At 38.5% G+C, this 20,985-nt stretch overlaps 3 protein-coding genes across 3 annotated transcripts in view; all 3 read right to left on the reverse strand.

The window, feature by feature from the left end:
* Nucleotides 1-2,873, reverse strand: part of LOC145494554 (cadherin-23-like) — a 60,211-nt gene extending 57,338 nt beyond the window's left edge. Inside the window, exon 1 of the mRNA XM_081474047.1 lies at nt 1,553-2,873. The gene's annotated coding sequence lies outside the window, so the exon portion shown is untranslated. The remainder of the gene's footprint in view (nt 1-1,552) is intronic.
* Nucleotides 2,874-2,875: 2 nt separating this feature from the next.
* LOC145494560 (dnaJ homolog subfamily B member 14-like) lies at nt 2,876-20,158 on the reverse strand. The gene is made up of 10 exons (XM_081474057.1): nt 19,575-20,158; nt 16,452-16,599; nt 16,147-16,292; nt 15,065-15,190; nt 14,149-14,217; nt 12,862-12,941; nt 11,419-11,528; nt 11,154-11,208; nt 10,471-10,579; nt 2,876-3,921 (listed from the first exon to the last, which is right to left on the reverse strand). Exons 1-10 carry the CDS (start codon nt 19,705-19,707, stop codon nt 3,806-3,808), a joined length of 1,092 nt encoding a protein of 363 aa, XP_081330183.1. The 5' UTR covers nt 19,708-20,158; the 3' UTR covers nt 2,876-3,805.
* LOC145494566 (BTB and MATH domain-containing protein 38-like) overlaps nt 11,647-20,985 on the reverse strand; it is a 153,179-nt gene continuing 143,840 nt past the window's right edge. Inside the window, exon 2 of the transcript XR_014050268.1 lies at nt 11,647-11,661. The gene's annotated coding sequence lies outside the window, so the exon portion shown is untranslated. The remainder of the gene's footprint in view (nt 11,662-20,985) is intronic.

Below are 20,985 nucleotides of genomic sequence, written 5' to 3' on the forward strand. Positions count from 1 at the left end.
TACGAATTATTAATTACTGCCACTTTAATATAAATAAGAATTGGCTACTGTAATCCAGAATTTTAAATTCAGATGGCTAGCGTCGCGAAAAATCTCTTGAATGAAACCACCTACTGGTCTAACCACTCTATTTACAAACAAAACACTTTGAACCGAACGTGTTTTTATACACTGTTCCGTTTTTATAATTGTTATCAAACCTGATACAGAAGCTTTCCTTTCAAAAACATATTATTTTGATACGCATATTTATTCACCACGGGAGAACGCAATGCAGTGAAAACACTGTTGTTGGAAAAAAAAACTGTCAAGGTTTAAAAACAACACTCAATTGTCACAAAAATTGGCTGCCATTTTTAGTGCTGTCTGAACAAAAAAATCAACATTCCTATCGTACTAAAACACATGCAACCCAAAATTGTTTTAAATCTTATTGCCAACGTTCATTGAAAAGGCGAATGAAGCGTGATTATCGTATCAAATGCTGATAAAAGAGATTTCTTTAAACAACACAAGATGGTATATATCGTTTGAAGTTCTCCCATGAGGCAGAAATAGACTGCAGAGATGTTTTATTGCATTTAGAAAGAGTTACCAAATAAATAAACGAAAAAAATTGTGTGTGGGACATTTGCCGTCGACTCTTCTAAAGTCTAAAAAAGTGACTAAAGCCAGTTGCAAAACACATTAAAAATTTATTGTGCTTTCTACAGTTTTGCATCAAACAAAATTAAAAAAGCCGGAATGACAACATACGTGTATATTGTCTTAAGGTTATTTAAATTGGCGGAGACACATTGTCTGAAGAAATGAGGTTTCGTTGTCACTTTACTTTCATCTCACAGAAAGTACCCGCAAGTAATTTGACAGTAAAGTTATAAACAGTCAGTTTAGATATTTCCAGCCAAGAATCACGAATAATTTTCCTTTTCAGCGATCCTTTTCTATCAATGATTGCAAAGTTTCCGAGGGATATCTAATATTTTGCCATTTTACCATATTAGGTCAAGACAATGGACCGAAATAAGCCCGTATTGCCCTGTAGAGTGCTATTTTGTTTTCGTCATTCCCTCGCGCCTTATGGGATCGATACGATTTTCGGATGATGCAGGTTGAAAATGGCATAACTGGGAAATACTTGAACGTTGGTCATATATTTAATATGCGCGGACATTTTCCCATTGCTCGTATTTGTCTTTGCCCCTTCTGGACTCGGATAAATACTACGTGACCTGCAAAACATCCTCACGCATTTGTTATATGTTACAGTAAGCCATTGAATAAGATGTACTTATTAGATTTATTTATGGATAATTCAATTCCCGAGAAGACTTAATGAAGGCCATTAAGCGTTGTGCAACATTTAAGCCTCAGAATTCCTGAATGATATGGAGAGTGAGCGTACATAGCTGCAAGTTTCGAATGAAAATCCATACAAGTCCGCGAGCAAAACGGGGAAACTTTTAAATGCTCAACCCTAGCAAGAACCCCTGACGCTATAATAGCCCACAAAATACGATCTAGTATACGAAGAAACAAGAGATGAACTTACTCTCAGGATAGGCTTTTGAGTTTTGATCTCGGTTTCGAGGTTACGAGTCAGGATTTCCAGGATTTCGAGTCTGTTTTGGCGTTACGACCTCGAGTAAGGACCTCCATTCAGGATAACGTTTTCTTGTGTACAGAGTGAAACTGATTGAGGTCCATGTTTCGACTTGTTACTATGATGTTCATGTGATTTTGAAACTATATATAGTAAGTATTGCCAGTTTTTCATGTGACGTCAGTTGTCATATTCCAAATTATCAAATTACCTTTCCATCCAAGGTTTTAGTTTCATTTTATACTTCAAGGTCTATAAATAAAAAAAATAAAATAAAATAAAATAAAATAACTTGATATTCTTCAAGATTGTAGCTCGACAGCATGCTTTTAAGAGTTCCAAAGCTTTTGCGTTGCGTGACATTAAAATGGCAGTCCAAGAAGACTGTCACGTGATTCTCGCGCGCTTTCTTTTTCTGCGTCACGCACGACGGACTAAGCGAAAGATCTTAAAAAAACTTTAAGATAAGTAATCGTTTGATTTGTCAAACGATGACTTATCTTAGAGTTTTTGCTAACTGAACGGTCCTTGCATTAGACGAAATATTGATTTCAAATTGTCAGAGCTCTAAAGTGATGATTATAGCTCTCGTTTTCATAGCAAAACTCAATGAAAGATGTTTGTTACTCTACGGCCGCCATACGATGTCCCTCCAAGGGGCACTAACATGGCGTCTATAAATTAGGGTGCAACATTTCTCTTAATAACGTGGGTATGAAAAACAGCAAACACTTGATTTTTGCGAGGTTGTTTCAGTATATCAACCATCCATCATTACCCAGATTCGCGATGGCGTGACAGTAACTAATTAAAAGAGCACACTAGAGTAAAAGCAAACCGTACGTAAACTAGTCTTCACAGCCCCTCTGACCGAAGTCATGTAAAACCCAGGAGCTTTCCGTTAGTTCGTTAACCGACTACACGTCAAATGGAGTGAAAACTGGGGACAAACCTCTCGTCCCCAGAGCCCCCTGTCCTTTTAGCTGCCGGGGTCTCCGCACGAGGACGTGGCGGCCACGATTCCCGAAAATACTAATGGTTGATCTCTAAGACTGTTAACTTGCCCTTTGGAGACCTAGCACTAAGAAAGCTGGTGGAGGGATTTGAGACGTGTTGAGAGCCATTACGTTCCTCTGCGAAATCCTAAAGTGGGGCATGTCTGTCTCCCCTGTCCCAATGAAATTCCACGTGTTTATCTATAAGACGCCTCTTTTAGCCTGCGTAAAACGGAGGAGAGGGAGTGCGAAAGAACAAGAATAAAAAGAAGGGGGGGGGGGGGGGGCTGGAATATCATTTCAAAGAGAGCAACTTTGTCGTCTTAAATAGTGTGGATTCGACAGCTCCAACCAAGAAAACAACAAACTCAGATCAAAATTTCAAAACGTTTGCAAGTGTCTTTCTTTTCTTTATTCTCGATGTCTGCGTTATGTCGTAAAGTCTAATCTTCAACTGTCAACAAGAACGTACTCTCCTGTAAATAAATTCAAAATTGTTGACCTGAGTTTCTAGAGACTGTTTCGCCCTCCACGATCTTTCCTAAGCAACGTCTTAAGCATCTATAACTTACTGAAGAGATTTACAAACAACAGGCAGGAGCTTGCTATCTCCCGTCAAGTATCCATTTTGCAAAACTTTGTATATTGTACAAGTATTCAAGGCAATTTATAACTCTTTCATTCCCAAGGGTGACAAGATAAAAAAAAATCTCCCCAAATTTCTTTATGTACAAAACGCCATGACATGAAAGTGTAGTTCAGTAGCTTTCACGTGGATGGCTGGGCATCAGGGAAATTAAAGAAAAGAGTAACAAATTAAACTAAAAGAAGTCTAACTCTGGCAGACAAAAAAAGGTTAAATAAAAATACTATCTATGGGCTCCTTCTCCCTCTCCTCCCTGACAAATCTCGACTAACAAACCGGCCGTCTCTGTTATTTCCTAACAATGGAGTTACCGGTATTTTTATCATCTTACAATATTCTAATTCAAAAAGCACTATATCGTTAATTTACAACAACATCTACACGTGTTGGAGGGTCCAAATTTTGACGTGTTTGGCGTCGGAATATTGCTCAGAGGCGACTCTGAACGACATGCAACTTAACCCACTTGTCGGTCAGATAGTGTCATTTATCAACCGGCCATAAGAGGGTTGTCGCTGAGGTACATGTAGGTGAGTGACACTGTCAAGTATGAACTGATAATTATCCTGCTGCTGCGATTTTTTCCAGCGCATCACAGGACTTCATCTGCATTCCGTTTGCCCTGACCATTAACGCATCATCTCGCCAAAAACGCGCCCGAGCTCTCACTTCTTCCCCTAAAAAAAAAAAAAAAAAGAGCAAATTCACGTGTAATATTAGATGCCTTCACTTCCCTGAGGTCTACTGTTCGTTCATTCTTGAAACTACTTAGATCATACTTTAAAATGATACGATGCTTCAATGACTTCTATGACTAAACTAAATTTAACCTTGTCACTTGAGACTCTCGCGTGAGACTCTCGAGTGAGACTCTCGCGCAATACTCTCCCTTCGCGCAAGCCACTCGAGACATCCCGCGCGAGATACTCCTTACGCGAGGACCGAGGCTCTTGCTTTGTGCTCTTCTCACAGGACAAATTTAATTGTATTGCTCTATTCATCCAGAAAATTGAGATTCTTCTATTAGACAATGTCTTAACAAGGGGTTGCTTGTTGTCGTCCATGTTGATCAATCTCTTTTCGTAACCGTTACTCGGGCCGTCACACAACGCTTCTCCAAAACGTGTCCAAAAGAGTGTAGCGTGACATCCCACCACCAAGTCAAGCAGACTCTGTGTAATTTTAGATGTTGTGCCCGACACATTTTCTCTGTACTCAGCATTGTAACTTTTTTGTGGGAACATGCTATTCAGCAAAATAAATATTAAACAGAGTCTGACATCTACTTTTTTCCGTGCACTGCCCTGTTCTGTAGCCTGAAATATCACACTTCTCTGAGACGAGTAAAGGCTTTTGACAATACAAGATAATTATGTGTTGGGTCTATATCTTGCATCACCCACATGTAATGGAAAATTTGGTGCGAATCACAAAGACATTAAGAAAGAAAACGCATGATTAGTAAAACAATCATAAAATTTTCATGGAAGTGAGAAAAAAAGGGTAACTGGACATGTCGAATTTAATGCCAGCTAGGGAGACAAGCGCAAAGTCGTACAAGATTTCCACGGGATTTTACTTTTTTATCTTAATATAAATGGCATATTTACGTAAATTGTTTACTACTACCGAGGAGACGCGAAGGAGTTGTCTAGCTTCAATATTGAGACTAAACGATCAAAAATATCAAATAAAACAATTTACAAGAATTAGTTTTGCCAAAAAAATGTCTAACTAAAATTACCACAACCGCTCCAAAATCGGGTAAAACTTGCCCAAAAAAGCAAAACAAAAACAAACTCGACCTCTCAACCCGAGCAGAAAACGTATGCAAATTCCCAAAGGTCTCAAATATTATAATATTGGTTTCGTGTCAAATATTTTATCGCTGATAATCATTCATTTATGAATTAACAAAACCTAGAATTTATCGAGCTTTGAACGTGATAACCTAACAAAGAATTCAAAAGAAATAATAATGAACATTTCTAAAGATTCGCACAACAAAGCCGGGACAAACAAGCGCCAGGCGAATTGGAACTTTACAAAAAGCTCCAAAATTGTGGCGAAATTTTCCTTCCCCGGTTACAAGCAAATACAAAAACTTATTCAAAAGTGAAACAATTTATTCCAAACACGAAGAAAACGTCATGAATTATACTTAGTTCGCCAATGACAAGCATAGAAATAATCCCCATTTATACGAATACAGGGTTTCCAACCGAGCTAGATACAAAGTGAAATTTCTAAAACAATCGAAACCGGCAAGGTATTCACAAGCAAATATACTTCACCACGACGAATCTTGGAAAATCGAAAATAATTCAAATATATGCATCAAGTTATTCTGCAAACGTAACAATTGAAAATAATTTCGACGAACACTTAAAAAATATGGAAATAAGTCGACGAGATTTTTATTTATAATTCTAGGGGAACATATTATTTTAAATTGCAGACACAATCGCGATAATAAATAATTCAGAGCCTCGGGGTTTTAAAAATATTCTTGCCAATGCGAAAGCATGAAAAGCTGAAGTAGGCATAACTTCACGTCACCTTTTCGTCGACAGAACAAAATTAATATGAAAGGTTTTTAGCCAAGATTTCCATATTTATAATCGCTTTGTATTCTTGTCATCTGAGGAAACTATCTTATGCTAATCTCCCGAGAACGTCACTACATTTCGAACAATGTTTACAAATAGTCATGCGAGACAGCCAGTGCGGTCTCATCATCAAACTCAATCATTTCCTTGATTATGCACAGAGAAAAATCCAAAATAGTTTGCTTATAAACGCCGTGACGAGCCAGACATTATTCACAGGGCATTTCGAGGTTGATATTCGACACGGGAAGGCGATATTTTAGGCTTGTCAATCATTGACAAATAATACGAGCAGACGAAAGCCGCAAGAATCTCTCATCGGCTTAGTGACGAAACATCCGGCTTCGTCTTCGACAGAACTGAAATCTTCGACAATTTTTATCTGGGAAATATGGTTGATGGCGTTGCAGTCGTCGCTGACAGAGACACAGATATCGAGAGAAAGGTAAAATGTGTTTTTCTCGGTGACAATGGAATTGGTAAAACATGTCTGCTACTGCAGCTGTGCTACAGTTCAAATACGCTGTCTCGAAAGCAAGTAGAATCGTTCACGAGCGCCTACATTGCAAACATTGATATCAACGGCAACATTTATCAACTGGAGCTTTGGGACACGGAATGCCAGGAGGGGAAAGATGCTGTCAGGCAACGAAATTACCCCGAGACCGACGTGTTTTGTCTGTGCTTTTCTATCGCCGATTTGGAATCGTTTCGAAACGCCGAAGGCCGATGGTACAAAGAGGTCAAACAACTGGCGCCCCGAACTCCCATCGTTCTTATCGGTACGAAGCTGGATCTCCGCGATGCTGAGGGTGGCAAAAAGCGCGGGAAAGGTGACAGCCAGCGCCCAGCCGAGCAGGTAACTTGCAAGGAAGGCAAGAAACTGGCGCGAAAAATTGGTGCCATAAAGTACATCGAATGTTCTGCTTTGAAGCAGCGAGGTTACATGGAAGTGCTGAACGAGGCGGTGAAAGCCGCTATTGAAAAGTCCACCAAGAAAAGCAAATCCAAATGCGTGCTTTTGTGAAAACTGGAGGGAAAGATAATTGAAACGGGTTTTGCAAGATGACATGTACTTAAACGGCTTTGAAGCCTTCAAGCGAGTACTATAAATCTTGATATTGATGGTGTGTTTTTACACAGATTGACACAAAAATAACGGTAGAACATTCGTTTCTTTGCGTGTTTGTTTGTTTGCTCGAAAGGATTTCGAAGAAAAAATCTTGAGACGAATATTATATATTTTATACTTTAAAATGTGTGATTACACATTAAGAAGTCAGTAAAGTAAATAACGACTACATTAATGGGCCGAAGACGCTAACAAATTAGTTTTACCGATAAAAGTCATACAAATGGTAAAATCAATATAGGAGTGAAGTCTACGAAATGTCATTTGCAAACAGAAGTGAAAACAACAGCCAACAGAATAACAAAGAAAAGTAAATATAGAAAAAGATCAATGGACGTTTGCAGGAAATAAAATGAAATAAAAAAGAATAAGGTAAAATACATATTTTTTTCTTTCTGAAAATAAGAGGAATCTACCCACTTACAGTGCACCTGTCTGTGAAATGGTTATTATTTCCGGGATTAATGTCTTGTGAGCTTTGAAAATAAATCTCACTGAAGAACAAAAGTTACCTCTACATGTAACTGTTACTATTAATTTTTAACATAATCTTTACGCGACTTAACCCGAAGAAAAAAGCAACAAAAGTCGATGAGTAAAAACTACATGTGCATGCAAGCGAAGGTCAATCATACTGAAGCTTTTTAATGAACTTTGAACAATACGCGCGCGTTATTTAAAACAGAAACTGCAGGGGATATTTTAAGGTCGGTCCAGATAAGATACACTGAGTACAACGAACAATTCATTCAAGACTAGTCGGGTGCCGGACAAAATGTGTTCCAATTTACCTTTATCGCAAAAGTCATTACGCATTGAAAATGGATTATAATATTTGGCGTAATCCAGATAACTTCGAACAATGGAAAACAGATCACAGCGTTGATTTTTTTTTCAAATGTTCTGGACTCTTTCACCCTAAGTTTCGAACTCGATGACATAGTAATTCTCCTCAAGACTGCTATACAATTCTCTACAAGTAAGTTCGAAGAATTCGTAGTAAATCAGACTTCCCATTGCCATAGATGTAGGGGTAGTCACGATCGCTGTTTGGATAGTCACGCAACGATGTTTGGAAACAGGCGTTGCGTGACTAGGTATCCAAACCGAGGCAGGCTTTTGAAGCATCATTTATCACAAGTATCTTCGCGCGATTTCGAGTTTGCGAGCTAAGGAAAATGAAAACCAGACAATACTGGATTGATTTTGGGGAAAAGAACAAACAAAACAACACGTATGGCAGGAGCCATCTTCTCCATCTATTCTTCCCTCTAACATTTTAATTTTATCTTTGTATTTCTCACCTGCCATGAATTGCAATAAACAAAACCCAGTGAGAAAACAGGATCCGATGGCTAACAGTGGAAAGGATACAAGTGGACTCTATTATCTATGCCAACTTTGAAAACGCGAGGCTCGTATTTTAAAGGAGTTACGACACGGTTTGCATATCTTGAAAAGATTAGCCTAAATTTTTCAAGTTCGCCGTTTGTAATTCGTGTTAATCTTCTCCATCCTCGTTCCTTTATGGTTTATTATTATCTCTTTGGTGTTTTTCTCTCTTAGAAAACTATTGTACTATTGTTTCCTTCAATTTAAAGGTAATTTAGTACGTGGCTAAAATTAACTTAAATGCTGTGACCGAGCCCCTATAATGTTCTGGTCTGATTCGTTTGAAACGCTCTTTGAAAAAGAAGTTTCTCTTTTGTTTTTGCTTTTCACGCTCTGCTATTTCAAGTTATAAAAAAGTATTGTCATAACTGAGCATAACGTGTCTGTCCTTGAAGTCGCGTTAATTACGTTGATTCAATAATGAATGAAAGCCTACAGTGTAGAGGTCTCGCAAGGCTCGAATATTTAAGGTGTACATTTCTGAGGGCTGACATCTCGTTTCTCGTTATTGAAACTGTAAATCGTATCTCATTCACACGGTGCTAAGTATAATCTACGGAAAAGGCCCATGTACTAAATTACATGTACAGCTGAGGCCTTCAAAGGAAATCTGCAAACACGTCACACACACGCAGAGTGCATGCAAATGTATTTATCATGGGTTACGTAGCCTCCTTTTGGGTGTTACGTGACACTTTGTCACAATGCTTCATTAGCGGGGCGTCGGTATTGCGTTGTCTTCATTTGTATTCATTAGAGTCATACGACCGCCTCTTCGCCCTCTAAATTAAATACCCAAATGACTAAATTCGATTAGCATTTTCAAGTACTGGCTTGACGTGTTTTGTATTTACATTATACTAGCTTATGTTCGGATTGTTGTAAACTTTATACTCATCGTTTCAAAATAAAGGTTATCTATCTATCTATACTATACACTACGTGTTATTGTTCAGTTGTATTTTTAGTTTTTGTTATTTTGCGCTTAACATTGTTGATTATTCTATGTAATTTTGATCGATAAGACATAATAAAGAGGGCTATACACAGCTCGTGTTAACACACCCCACAAGTGGTTGCTTATTATGCATCAGTCAATTCCAGCAGTGCCCACCCCCCCCCCCCCCCGGGCTAACCCCCGTGCATTAGCATTTTTTTAAAAAAATGGGCAAATTCTCCGGGGTGGGGAAACATTAGCTGTCTAAATGCCCCGGGGTGGGGACGAAGAAAGAGGGCAAATGCCCCGCCCCCGGGATCGTCGCCTTCAAACACCTCCACAGTTTTTTAATTAATCAGTGAATAAAACGGTCAACTCTTCAGTATTTTAATGCAACGGTAAGACTTCAAGGACAACAGTACGTGTTAGTTGATTCTGATTATATTTATTTCTTTATATTTGTTTTTAACAGCTTGCTAGAGGATAGCTGGGATTGGGGCGGACGTGCCCCCAGCCGCGAGCGAAAATAGGCGCCTGTATTCGCAGGCTACTTTTTCTGTGAAGAATCAAGACATTTTAAATGATGGTGCATTGCATTTTAAGCTCGCAAGATCTGTCTTCAAGATCGCATCATTTGAATTCGCAAACCTTAAGTATTTTAACTCCACTTTCATGAATTTAAAAAATGCTAGGCTAGTTTTGAATGCGAAATGCGAAATAGTCGTGTTCACGTCAGTTATTGTTTTGTGATAAACAAAATATAGTTCACCTTGTCGCTTATATTTATATGCTTACAAGTAATGAAGAAATATCTAAAATTGAGAAAACATAACTTGAAAAACAAGTTTCTCTAGTCCCTGACGGACAAGCCATTGTTCGACAAACGCCCCGTCTTTCCCGATGAACTCATCCATGGCACTTTCCAAAACACGTGTGTCGAATGCCCGGTGGTCGCCCCGGGGTAAGCAAATGCCCAGCCCCCGGGCCGCGACAAAATTGCGGATGCCCCACCCCCGTGACTGACAACTTGAGCAAATGCCCCACGGTTGCCAGGGGGGGGGGGGGATGGGCACTGCTGGAATTGACTGATGCATTACATGACAAATGTTTTATATTCGGTTCAGCGGGGCAGCGAATTAGAATATAAAGTACTCACTGTATTGTCTTTCTCTATAACACTGAGATTGAAGTCGACCAATGTAATCTTCTTCTACTCTTTTCTCGAGCGCTTCAATTTTATCTATGTATTTTTCTTCGAATCCTTCCTGTAATAACAAGACCCAACAGAAGGTTAATGGGCTGAAATCACAACTTCTTTGATATTCTTCATATTCAGTTTTGAGTGTTGTCATCTTTTAGTCACAGTCATCTCTTGTTAAACAACTGTGCTTGGAACTGCACTGGGAGAGTTATTGGCCTCATTACTGTCTGCAATGGCCTCACTGGACTCAATTCAAGTGGTGCATGTATAAAGCAAATGTGTCGTTGTAGAAAATGTGCCTACCAACCTGAAGAAAGGACTAATAGAAATTCTAAGAGGAAAAGAGGAAGCAAGTGGGGGAGGGGGGCGGGGGTGGGGGAGGGATAAGGGGGTTCAAAAGCGAAAGGTTTTAAATGAAAGTGTGAACAAAACTAAAATTTCCAGAGGATGAATAGAGGGGAGGGGGGAGTCAAGACCAAAAAAACTCTATATGGGAGGGGTATGGATATTTTTTGGAAAACACAATCTTCGCCCATTAGCATCCTCATGGTTGATAATAAGATCTGTGTGTTCTGTTCCTAACAAAGGTTTCCAAAATTTATACTTCACTTATATGCTGATAAATCAGTTTACAGTACCTGTACATAGTAGTTAATTCTCCGCCGAGCTGTTTCCCTCGGAATGTAATAGGAGCTGCAAGATAAATCTGCCATGTTAGTAACGCATGCATGTATGACCTCTTTTAGTTATAAAATAACATCCATGCATGCATGTATATTAGTCATTTGTTTCTTTTTGGTTTTGTTTTGTTGACTTTATACATTTCAGTTGTTTCAAAATGATTACAGCACATGTATACAATTTAAATAGCATAAAACAATAAGAAAACTAACATGTACTTACCCTGATCTAGATAAGGAGTAAGGTGGATCTTGTAACATAAAGCTACTCATCAAAGATAATACAACTAACAGTAAGATGGGAAGAAACTGTATCAGTGAGTGCAGCAGAGGCTGAAAGAAAAAGAAAAAAAAAAGTTGCTCCACAATGTGCTTACTGTAGTCATATAGAACTTCATGAGCACAAAAGCAAGATGGCATTTACTGATTTTCTTTCCTCTGCTGAGGTCTATTTTTTTTTAAAGATCTATCAATAGCAAACTTTGACTATTGTGTACAGGAAAAACATCAGGCAAATTGACCGCCTGTGAGGATGATTTTGCTTGCCTGGTCTGACCACCTACATGTAGAGGAACGTTTTTCTTTAAAAAAAAAAAAAAGAAAAAAAAATTGCCTGCCTGTGAAAACCAGTTGCCCTTCTGCTGAAAACATTAATGAAGCCCCTGGGCCAAACTATCCTGTAGTTATCCTGTAAAATTATCCTGTAATTTTATTTAAAATTTTAATATTGTATATTTTAACTTTTATTATTTTTAACTATTTCAAATTTAACATTTTTCTTTTTATGGCAGGGCCTCACTGAATAACAGCTTTGGTGATGTGAGCTCCCTGGTTAAATAACATCATTGTTATTATTATCAAAAATATACTATTATTATTATTATTATTATCATTATTATTATTATTATTACTATTAAAATTATATACATGTATTATTATTATTATCAAAACTTTAGTATATGAATAGTTTTTTTTCTCTTATTATCATTATTATTGTTACCATATTATGATAATAATGAAAGTCTGCCGTTTAAACACTAACCGGGCGTGTGTCCACTAATTTTAGAAAGTCAATGATGGCATCAGCTTGTGAATTAGTATTTTAGGATCTCATGATATTTTTATTCTCATCAAAATTTTAGTCTACAATAGTGGAATGTGTGAAGATTTGTAAATAGGTTTTCTGAGGAGATTCTAATAAAGTTTTTATATTATTAGAATAATTATTAAGATTATTATTACATTTTTATATTATTATTAATTATATTAAATTGAAAAAGTACTCAATAAAGTTTATGATATATTATTATTATTATTATTTTAAACTAGCACAAAATTCATGTACATGAGCAACTTTGTTACATGCTTAGAAAGTATTTTGTTTCAAAAACTGTGCACGTGCAACAAGGTGTAGACATACAAGATTAAGAATGATAAACGCATGACTCAACCTGCGCAACTGTCTCTGTCAATAAAATCACTGGCTTAATACAGTGGCTTAATACTTTAACTACTGATCATGGGTTTTACATAAATTTGAAAATACATAACATGCAAAACTTTAAAGTGCTACTAACACAATTTATATTTGTAGCCACCGTAATAACTTAAAGTAACATACATGTGTAAATACTATGAAGTTGTATGTGATAGGCTTTTTACTCACAGGATCATTGTCTTCTTCTTCATGGTAATGTTGGTGTCGGTGCCGTCTTCCATTGTGTCTTCTCTGCATAAAGACACGCCCTGTAATGCACATGTAGAATGTATGATTTAGTAAAGCATTGATCAATACATGTAGCATTATAAATAACTGTACAGAACTGTACAGCTCAAATCTTTTCATATGTTGGTGATAAAGTGCATTGTAAGGTACATGTACACTGTACTATACCAGGGGTTTCATTAAGGGCCAGACACCAGGCAAATTAACCAGAACACTGCACCTGAAGGGAAGTACAGTTCAAAAGGTCTTACCCCCTGTGAAAACCAATAAAATTTCTACAATTTTGCATTCATTTTTGTTGAGATATATATGTACATGTATCTACATATTCAATGAGTTGATTTGCAGAGCTGTTTTCAGAGTGCTCAATAGTAAACTGTAAACTGTATTTCATTTTTGTTGAGATATATATGTACATGTATCTACATATTCAATGAGTTGATTTGCAGAGCTGTTTTCAGAGTGCTCAATAGTAAACTGTAAACTGTATTTCATTTTTGTTGAGATATATATGTACATGTATCTACATATTTAAATGAGTTGATTTGCAGAACTGTTTTCAGAGTGCTCAATAGTAAACTAGAGCATGATTATTACCATTGAATGAACTGATAACTTCATGTAGTCACACAAACAAATTCCTCCTGAAAAATGTTAACTTTTAAAGCTTCTCTTGCACACAATAGTGACTGAGTTTACCTTTAATTTACAGCTTTCTATTGTTTTGTAAAAGCATTCACTTATCCTAGCTACAGTATGACACTTCGAACAGCTGCATGTGTACAGTATCTCAAATCAGTGTAGCGATGCAAATTTGCATTTGGCAATTTTAGCTGATGAGTGCTGCACACAAGTTGTGTAGAACAAAACTAAAGAGCAATAAAATGTCAAGCCAAATCCACAGCTGATCAGTTTGCCATCTATTATATCTATATATATTTACACATATTTGTTTTCCTGCTGATGGCAACATTTTTATTAATTGTTACGTCTTAGGTGTCTCTAAAGGTAGTCCGCCTTCTTGGCTTTCCTGGGCTTCCTTGCCTTTTGGATTGATATTATATTTATAATATGGCAAAAAATACATGTAACAATAAACTAAACTAAACTACCTTATTGTCTATTACTTTGTGAAATGTTCTACAGTCTCTCTGAACAGCAGGTACAAATGTATTGTTGCTAGATGTGATTGCAATAATTGCTTACAAAGTAGCCTCATTTCCTTACCCCCAGACATTGACGCTCCACCAAAACCACCAAAGAACATGTTAAATATTTCCTCTGGAGTAATGTCAGCTTCGGAGGAAAAACATTTGAAAATGTCAGTCAAGTAATTTCATAGTTAGCATACATGTAGGTATGTGTCTACAGCGAAGCTGCTCTATCAAACTACATGTAAGTGCTGTATACATAAAGCATGCATCGTAATACATGTACATGTACTATCTTACTTGCTCGAGACATGACCAATGTAAAAGTCACTTCACATTTCCGAAAGTTTTAAACTATTGATTCACGCTTTCAGCTATGCATGTATGTACATGCATGTACTTGGGAAGTTCCTACACCTCAAGCAATTCTTAGTAAATGCTTCTTTCATGCTCTGCAAACTTCCCACATGCATCATAAGCTGATGATGAACACTAAAGCATGAACCAGTTGTTAAGAGAAAAGCAATGATGAACACATGCAAGTACATATGTAGTAAATCGTAAGTATGTACATAAATCGTAAGTGCAAGAGGGAATAAAGTTGTTGTTGTTGATATGTACAGGGCTAAAAAAAAAAAAAAATGAATTCTGACGTGCCCTTTGGACAAGCAGCTCTCAAATTTTGCTTGCCCTGGGCAAGTCTTAGTTTACTTTTTTTTGCTTATTTAGTTGACAGATGACTTGCCCGGGCCCTTGCCCATAGGGCAGGTGAGAATGAAAAGTCACTTGCCCAGCAGGAAAAACTACTTGACTGTCCACAACGACCGGATGGCACTTTCTTTGAGCCCTGCATGTAGTTTGTGAGTTGAAACTTATCTTACTGCCACCTGCTCTACATATAATTTATAATTATACATTTGAACACTGTAAATGTACACACATATATACATGTAGAAAAGATATATCACTGATTTCAGGAATGTTCCACTGACCTTCAAATCCTCTTGCATAATCGTAGTGATCTCTGTAAATCCTTGGCTGAGGATTTTCGTCACCAAATTGATCATATCTCCGTCTCTTCTCTGGGTCCGAGAGTACTGCAAATGCATTGCCTATCGCTGTGTATAACAACGAAAAACCAGATGTTGCATGATAATGAATCAGTTTATTTTGTTGCTTGAAATGAGTACATGCAGTTACATGCAATGCAACCGGACTTGATTCCAAGGGGGAGGGAGATTTCTACACTTCTTTTCAACATGCCTACACAGGGTCCGAAATTGCGCTTTCCTGGTCGCCAATGCGACTAAGAATTTTGCACTGGCGACCAGAATTTCACAACTGGTCGTCAGTGGGTGATTAACTCTTTCATGCCACAATAATTGCACAAACAATAACTTTGATTTTCAGCCAAATCGATCAAAATAAAATTCAAAGCTGCCCGCCAATTGGTCACTTCCTTTTACCTTTCCCCTGCTTTTGAAGTATAAAACCGATTTTCCTGTTATTATAAATCTACCACAACGTTTTACACCTACGATCAGTGCGAATCTTTGCCGCCATGTTTTTCAGCGGTTTCCCATAACATACGTATTGCGGGCGCAAGAGGTTCCATGCATTCTTTGCCCATGAATATTTATTCAGGTGATATGGTGTCCAAAGATGTTCTGAAATCTTTCTGTAATTTATGACAAAGTGGAGACAGAACATCCGCGAACAAATCAGATGAAGATTTAGATATTCTCTGGGCGTCAAAAGGTGGAAATGTAGATTTGTTGAAGTGGTCAAAAGATGATTTCAGAAACTGGTTTGATCCCTGATTAAATCGATTGCAAATCATATTTTGCCGGCAAGCCGGTGGCAACCAAAAGTTTTGGTTTGTGTTTCGCTGCAAAGGAAAAATTTTCTTGACACTTTTTGGCGACCCCATTTTTCCATATGGCGACAGAAAAAAAAATTTCAGTCGCCATTTGGCGCCTGCCAAAAAAAGTTAATTTGAGGCCCTGCTACAGTAAGTATTCAGTGTGATTTAGTTATTCTTGTATCAACACAGTGCAAACTGTTGCACAATTACCTTTGAAGGCTTCAGATGCTCCCGGTGCTCTGTTTTTATCTGGGTGAAACTGCAGAGCAAGCTTCTTGTACTGTTTCTTCAAGTCAGCTTCAGTAGCCTCTTTACTAACTCCCAAGATTTCATAATAATCTTTACACTTCTTGATGCTAAAATTTGAAAAGTCAAAAATACAAATAATTAAGACTTGTACTCATGTCCTTGATAGAAATCTGCCAACATTGTCCAGAGTTTTACGATGTACAGCTGTAGTTAATGACAGTAGTGAAATACAATGACGTTGTAATAAAATATCAACTGAAACCTACTTTTTGACTGCCTCCAGCTGTTCCAGAGTGTAATCATCACTCTTTTTGCTGGCATCTCCATTGACTGATCTATGCCTCACATTCTCATCTTTTTCATTATGTTCACTGCCAGCTGACATGCCATTCTTTTTTAGTGTCTCAATTAAATCTGGAAAATGAGCACAGACCACTATAAACAACTTGGTTACATGTACAAAATGTAGCAGGGCTCAAGACTAACTTTATTAGATTACCTGCCCACTGGCTAAAGGCAGATTTGGTTGCTGCAACAGTTGCCAAGCATGGTTTAGCAATTCTTTTTACTGCTGTAGTTATAATGGGGTAATTCAGCAGTTGAAGGCATTTTTAACCTTCGATAGGGTAAAAACCTTGTCGCCTTCTGACAAAAGATTGGCATCAATCATTCCTGCTTTCTTTTCACTACCCGATACAGCCATTTGTGCTAGTACTGTAAATGCAATTATCACCTTAGTTTATACGTGTACGTTGGGAGGCACAGTGGCCTCATGTTTAGTGCGTTTGTCCCTGGATGGAATGGTCCGGGTGCGAGCCCTTGCCAGGGACAGTGTGTTATGTTCTTGGGCGAGACACATAACTCTCACAGTGCCTCTCTCCACCCAGGTTTATAAATGAGTACCAGCAAACTTGATGCTGGGGTAACCCTGAGATGGACTAGCATCCAGGGGGGAGGGGGGGGGGGTTGAAATTCCCCTAGTCGCTTTATGCGACAGAAGCCAGGATAAGCTCCGGCCCTATCAGCCAGTTGGCTTGTATGCAGACTTTACCTTTACCTTTATACATGTACAAGTACAATCAACTGGTTTTATTACAATTGACCTCACATGTAGGTTGATAAGTAAAAATAACTAAAAAACGTCAAGCCTACTAGTATTTTTCAATCAATGTCTTAAATCGTGTAAAAAGTTATGTAAATATACTGGGTGAGAATGCAACGCAGAGGTCTCAGGACACAGGAATCGTGATAATAATTTGAGTTCTAAATTTGATGCCACGACAAATTAAAACAAGCTTGCACGTAAACTTAATATAATAATTTCGCTTCTCGTGAATAGCTTTTCAGAGTCTAAAAAAACCTCAAAGATCATATTGACATTCTCGCTGAAGGTAAGAATGTGTACACGGTATCATTCTGTGTATGATTTAACAACATTTTCAGGACTCGGACCCACACATGTGACCTGCAGCTGTCGAGAATTCGTGTTTCAATTCGGTGTCACAGTGATATGTGTATCCCCGTGATATGTGTATCCCCGCACATATATCACTAGTGATATGTGTATCCCCTCCAAAATGGCGACCAGTGATATGTGTATCCCCCACCCCCCTCCCCTCTACTTTAAAAAGCAATATCCTCCTTGAAAGCGCTCTCGTCGTCCGGTCGCTTACTGGACGAACGACTAACCCAAACAGGCTTAAAACACAAATCTCAATTTTTGAAGTTGAAAAAGTTTACGTATCTGCTGCTGGAATTGTGTTCTTGATCCTAACTGGTTTTCTGCGAGCAGGATATAATGAATTTAAAGTTGAACACCAAATGGATCTAGATATATTTCAATTTGAGTTTCACGGCACCGGATTTCTAGGATGATATTAATTGCGCGGTGCATTCTCGCCCCTTGAGTAATGCATATTCTCCACTGTTTATCGCCTTGTTTGCATCTGAATTATTCGTGGAGTGAAACACATATCACGGCTTCGACCCGATCGCCATAAAATGATTAGTGGCACTCGTGTATCCCCTGCACCCGCTTTTCAGTTCGACTTTTTGTAAGATATGTTAAGTCTCAAGCTGTATACATTGCTATACTGCGAATATTGCTAGCACGTTTCATAATATTCGACGTTTATTCTTCGGTTAGCCTAGATTACAGCTGTCTTCAGGGGATACACATATCACTGCGCCATGTAATAATTAGTGATATGTGTATCCCCTGCATGTGGTCGGCGACGGTGTACAACCGAGGTCAGTGAAACTCCAGAAATCCCAAGCTATGAATAAATGCCGGGTGTGAATATTTCTAGCAAGCCAATTTTGACAATGCAAATGTTATGGGCATTTTTCTTCTTGGGTAGAAAGCCAATATAACAGCTGTGTCCATGGGGATACACATATCACTAGTTCATGAAATTATCAGTGATATGTGTATCCCTTATTATCCCGTGCACGCGTGCACGCGTTTTTAGTGGAATTATCGAGTTTCAAACTTCAGTGAACCCAAGCCGTGTAAAAACGTCGGGTGCTAATATTGCCTGCAGTTTTGACAAGGTTGATGCACTATATTATAACAGTTGTGTTTCTGGGGATACACATATCACTGCGCCATGAAATAATTAGTGATATGTGTATCCCCTGCTCGCGATTTCAGTTTAGATATTTAGACATTCGAGTTGCAAACTCCGCAAACCTCAACCTGGGTATAAACGTCGTAGCGAGTGAGCAGCCAGCACGTTTCGGCAATAATTGGCCATTTTCTTCGATCAGGTAGATAGCTGATCTAACGGCTGTGTTTAGGGGATACACACTGAAATCACTGCGCCATGAAATAATTAGTGATATGTGTATCCGCTGTTCGAAGTTTTAGTCAGATATACAATCGAGTCGGTTGGAACTCAACCAAACTCAAGAAATCCTAATCTGCTCCGTTGGGCGCGAATTCATTTCTGGTTTCTTCTACTCTTTACAGCGCTCGTCGGAACCTCGCAACCGAGTCGCCATTTTGTTCGTTGAATGCCCAGGCGCGTATCAGTGTTTTGTGTATCCCCACAGGGGATACACATATCACTAGTGATATGTGTGCGGGGATACACATATCACGGGGATACACATATCACTGTGACATCGGCACTGGCGAATAAATTAAGAACTTGCAGATTAGGTTCCGGGTTAGTAAGAAAAATAACCTTAAAGATCGCACTAAATCTCCGTATTATAAACATGACAATTTAACATGGTTACGCTCTCGTGAAGTAATGTAGAAAATTTTTAAGACGAGTAGACAGAAGGTAAACTGAAATAGTTAAATATATTTGCCGGTTACGACATCGCATAGCGGGTCACTTCAAACGGCTCTGATTCGAAAAAAACACAAGATTTTCACCTACCTTCGACTTCTTTCGATGGATAAAGCTTCTGCGACTTCTCAAGGAATTTTAAAGCTTTGCCTTTGTTTCCTTCCTTAAGATATTTATCGGCAAGTTGACGGCATCTTGCTGCCTCATCTTTGTTGCCGTCCATTTTGTACTTGTCATGAGTTTACTGGGCATGCGTCACAGCTAACTAGTCTCCAGCTTTGTATCGGTCGAAATATCCGGAGGGGTCCCGTGACTGACAAATACGACGGCAGTTGGAGAAAAATGGTTACATTTTTAAGCCTAAAGACATAAACAAATTTGGAATTCAAAGCTGTTCGAAATGCGACAAAGCACTAACCGAACAGGTGCTATCGACACTGGACATTCAGGCTCACTGTCGAAAATTAAAATCCTAGCGATTTGTGAGGGTCCAAAATAGGGTTCTCAACGAGTCACGCTTTCCCGCCCATTTTTCCCTGTTAATCCCGCCATCCCGCCCTTTTTTGCCTGGAAATCCCGATCCCGCCTACTTTTCACGTTTCTGCGTTAAATTATTAGTTTTTTGAATTAATAATTAATTTAATAATTAACACAGAAACTTTTTTAAAAATAGATATCGCATAATGAGGTCACAAAAGGATTCAATGGGCAGCAGATAAGTAAGCACAAATGATTATAGCGTTTCTTTCTGTAAACTGTTTACTGTTTTGTTTTCTTTTGTCAAAGTATCAGTGAAAGAAAAAGATTTTTCATTCCCACATTCAAGATATGGCCCTTAAACACACTTGACAGTTTCTTTCAAAGCTTCTCTTTCCGATTGAAGGCATTTTCGCTCGCACATCCTTTTCGTAATATATGGCGACGCAATTTATAACGCCTCATACTTCGTTTGGTGAATCACTATCACCGCCATCCAATGTGGCCATCCTGGCCAAAACAAGACAAGCACTCTAGAAAAGGTCGAAAGACTAGAAAAACTAGAAAGGATCGGGGGTTCAAGATTACATACGCAAGCGTCGAAGATGTTGGAAATGGACAGATGTCATTGATGTCAGAGGATCGCAGTAGGACTCAAAGACTTCATACAGTCTCATGATACTAACTTAGTCAAGCGATAATGGATGCGTTTGACAGAACCTGACAGTGTACAGAGCCGTTGCTATACATTACTTGAAACCTGACAAAGCTATACGCACAAAAGGTTCATTTCTGCCAGCTTGCGGTTTTTGCGCTAGCTGGTCAATGTTATGAGACCAGGTAAGAATTGAAATCCTATATCCCGCTTTGTGCCCTTTGCGAATCCCGCATCCCAACCCCATAAAAACAAGAAATCCCGCTCCCGCTCGTAATTGTAATTCCCGCTTCCCGCCCCTGTTTTCAGCTCAAATCCCGAATATCATGGCGAAAAGAAGCCAAATCCCGCATCCAGCCAAACCTATTG

This window comes from Orbicella franksi, chromosome 8 (assembly GCF_964199315.1).
Source record: "Orbicella franksi chromosome 8, jaOrbFran1.1, whole genome shotgun sequence".
Taxonomy (NCBI): Eukaryota; Metazoa; Cnidaria; class Anthozoa; order Scleractinia; family Merulinidae; genus Orbicella; species Orbicella franksi.

Excerpts from the sequence above, each read along its gene's own strand:
- LOC145494560 (XM_081474057.1), bottom strand. The coding sequence starts at position 19,707 with ATGGACGGCAACAAAGATGAGGCAGCAAGATGCCGTCAACTTGCCGAT. Across the intron at positions 11,209-11,418 it reads TACTCCTTATCTAGATCAGG|CTCCTATTACATTCCGAGGG; the intron begins GTAAGTACATGT and ends TTTATCTTGCAG. Across the intron at positions 10,580-11,153 it reads GAATTAACTACTATGTACAG|GAAGGATTCGAAGAAAAATA; the intron begins GTACTGTAAACT and ends TTGTTATTACAG.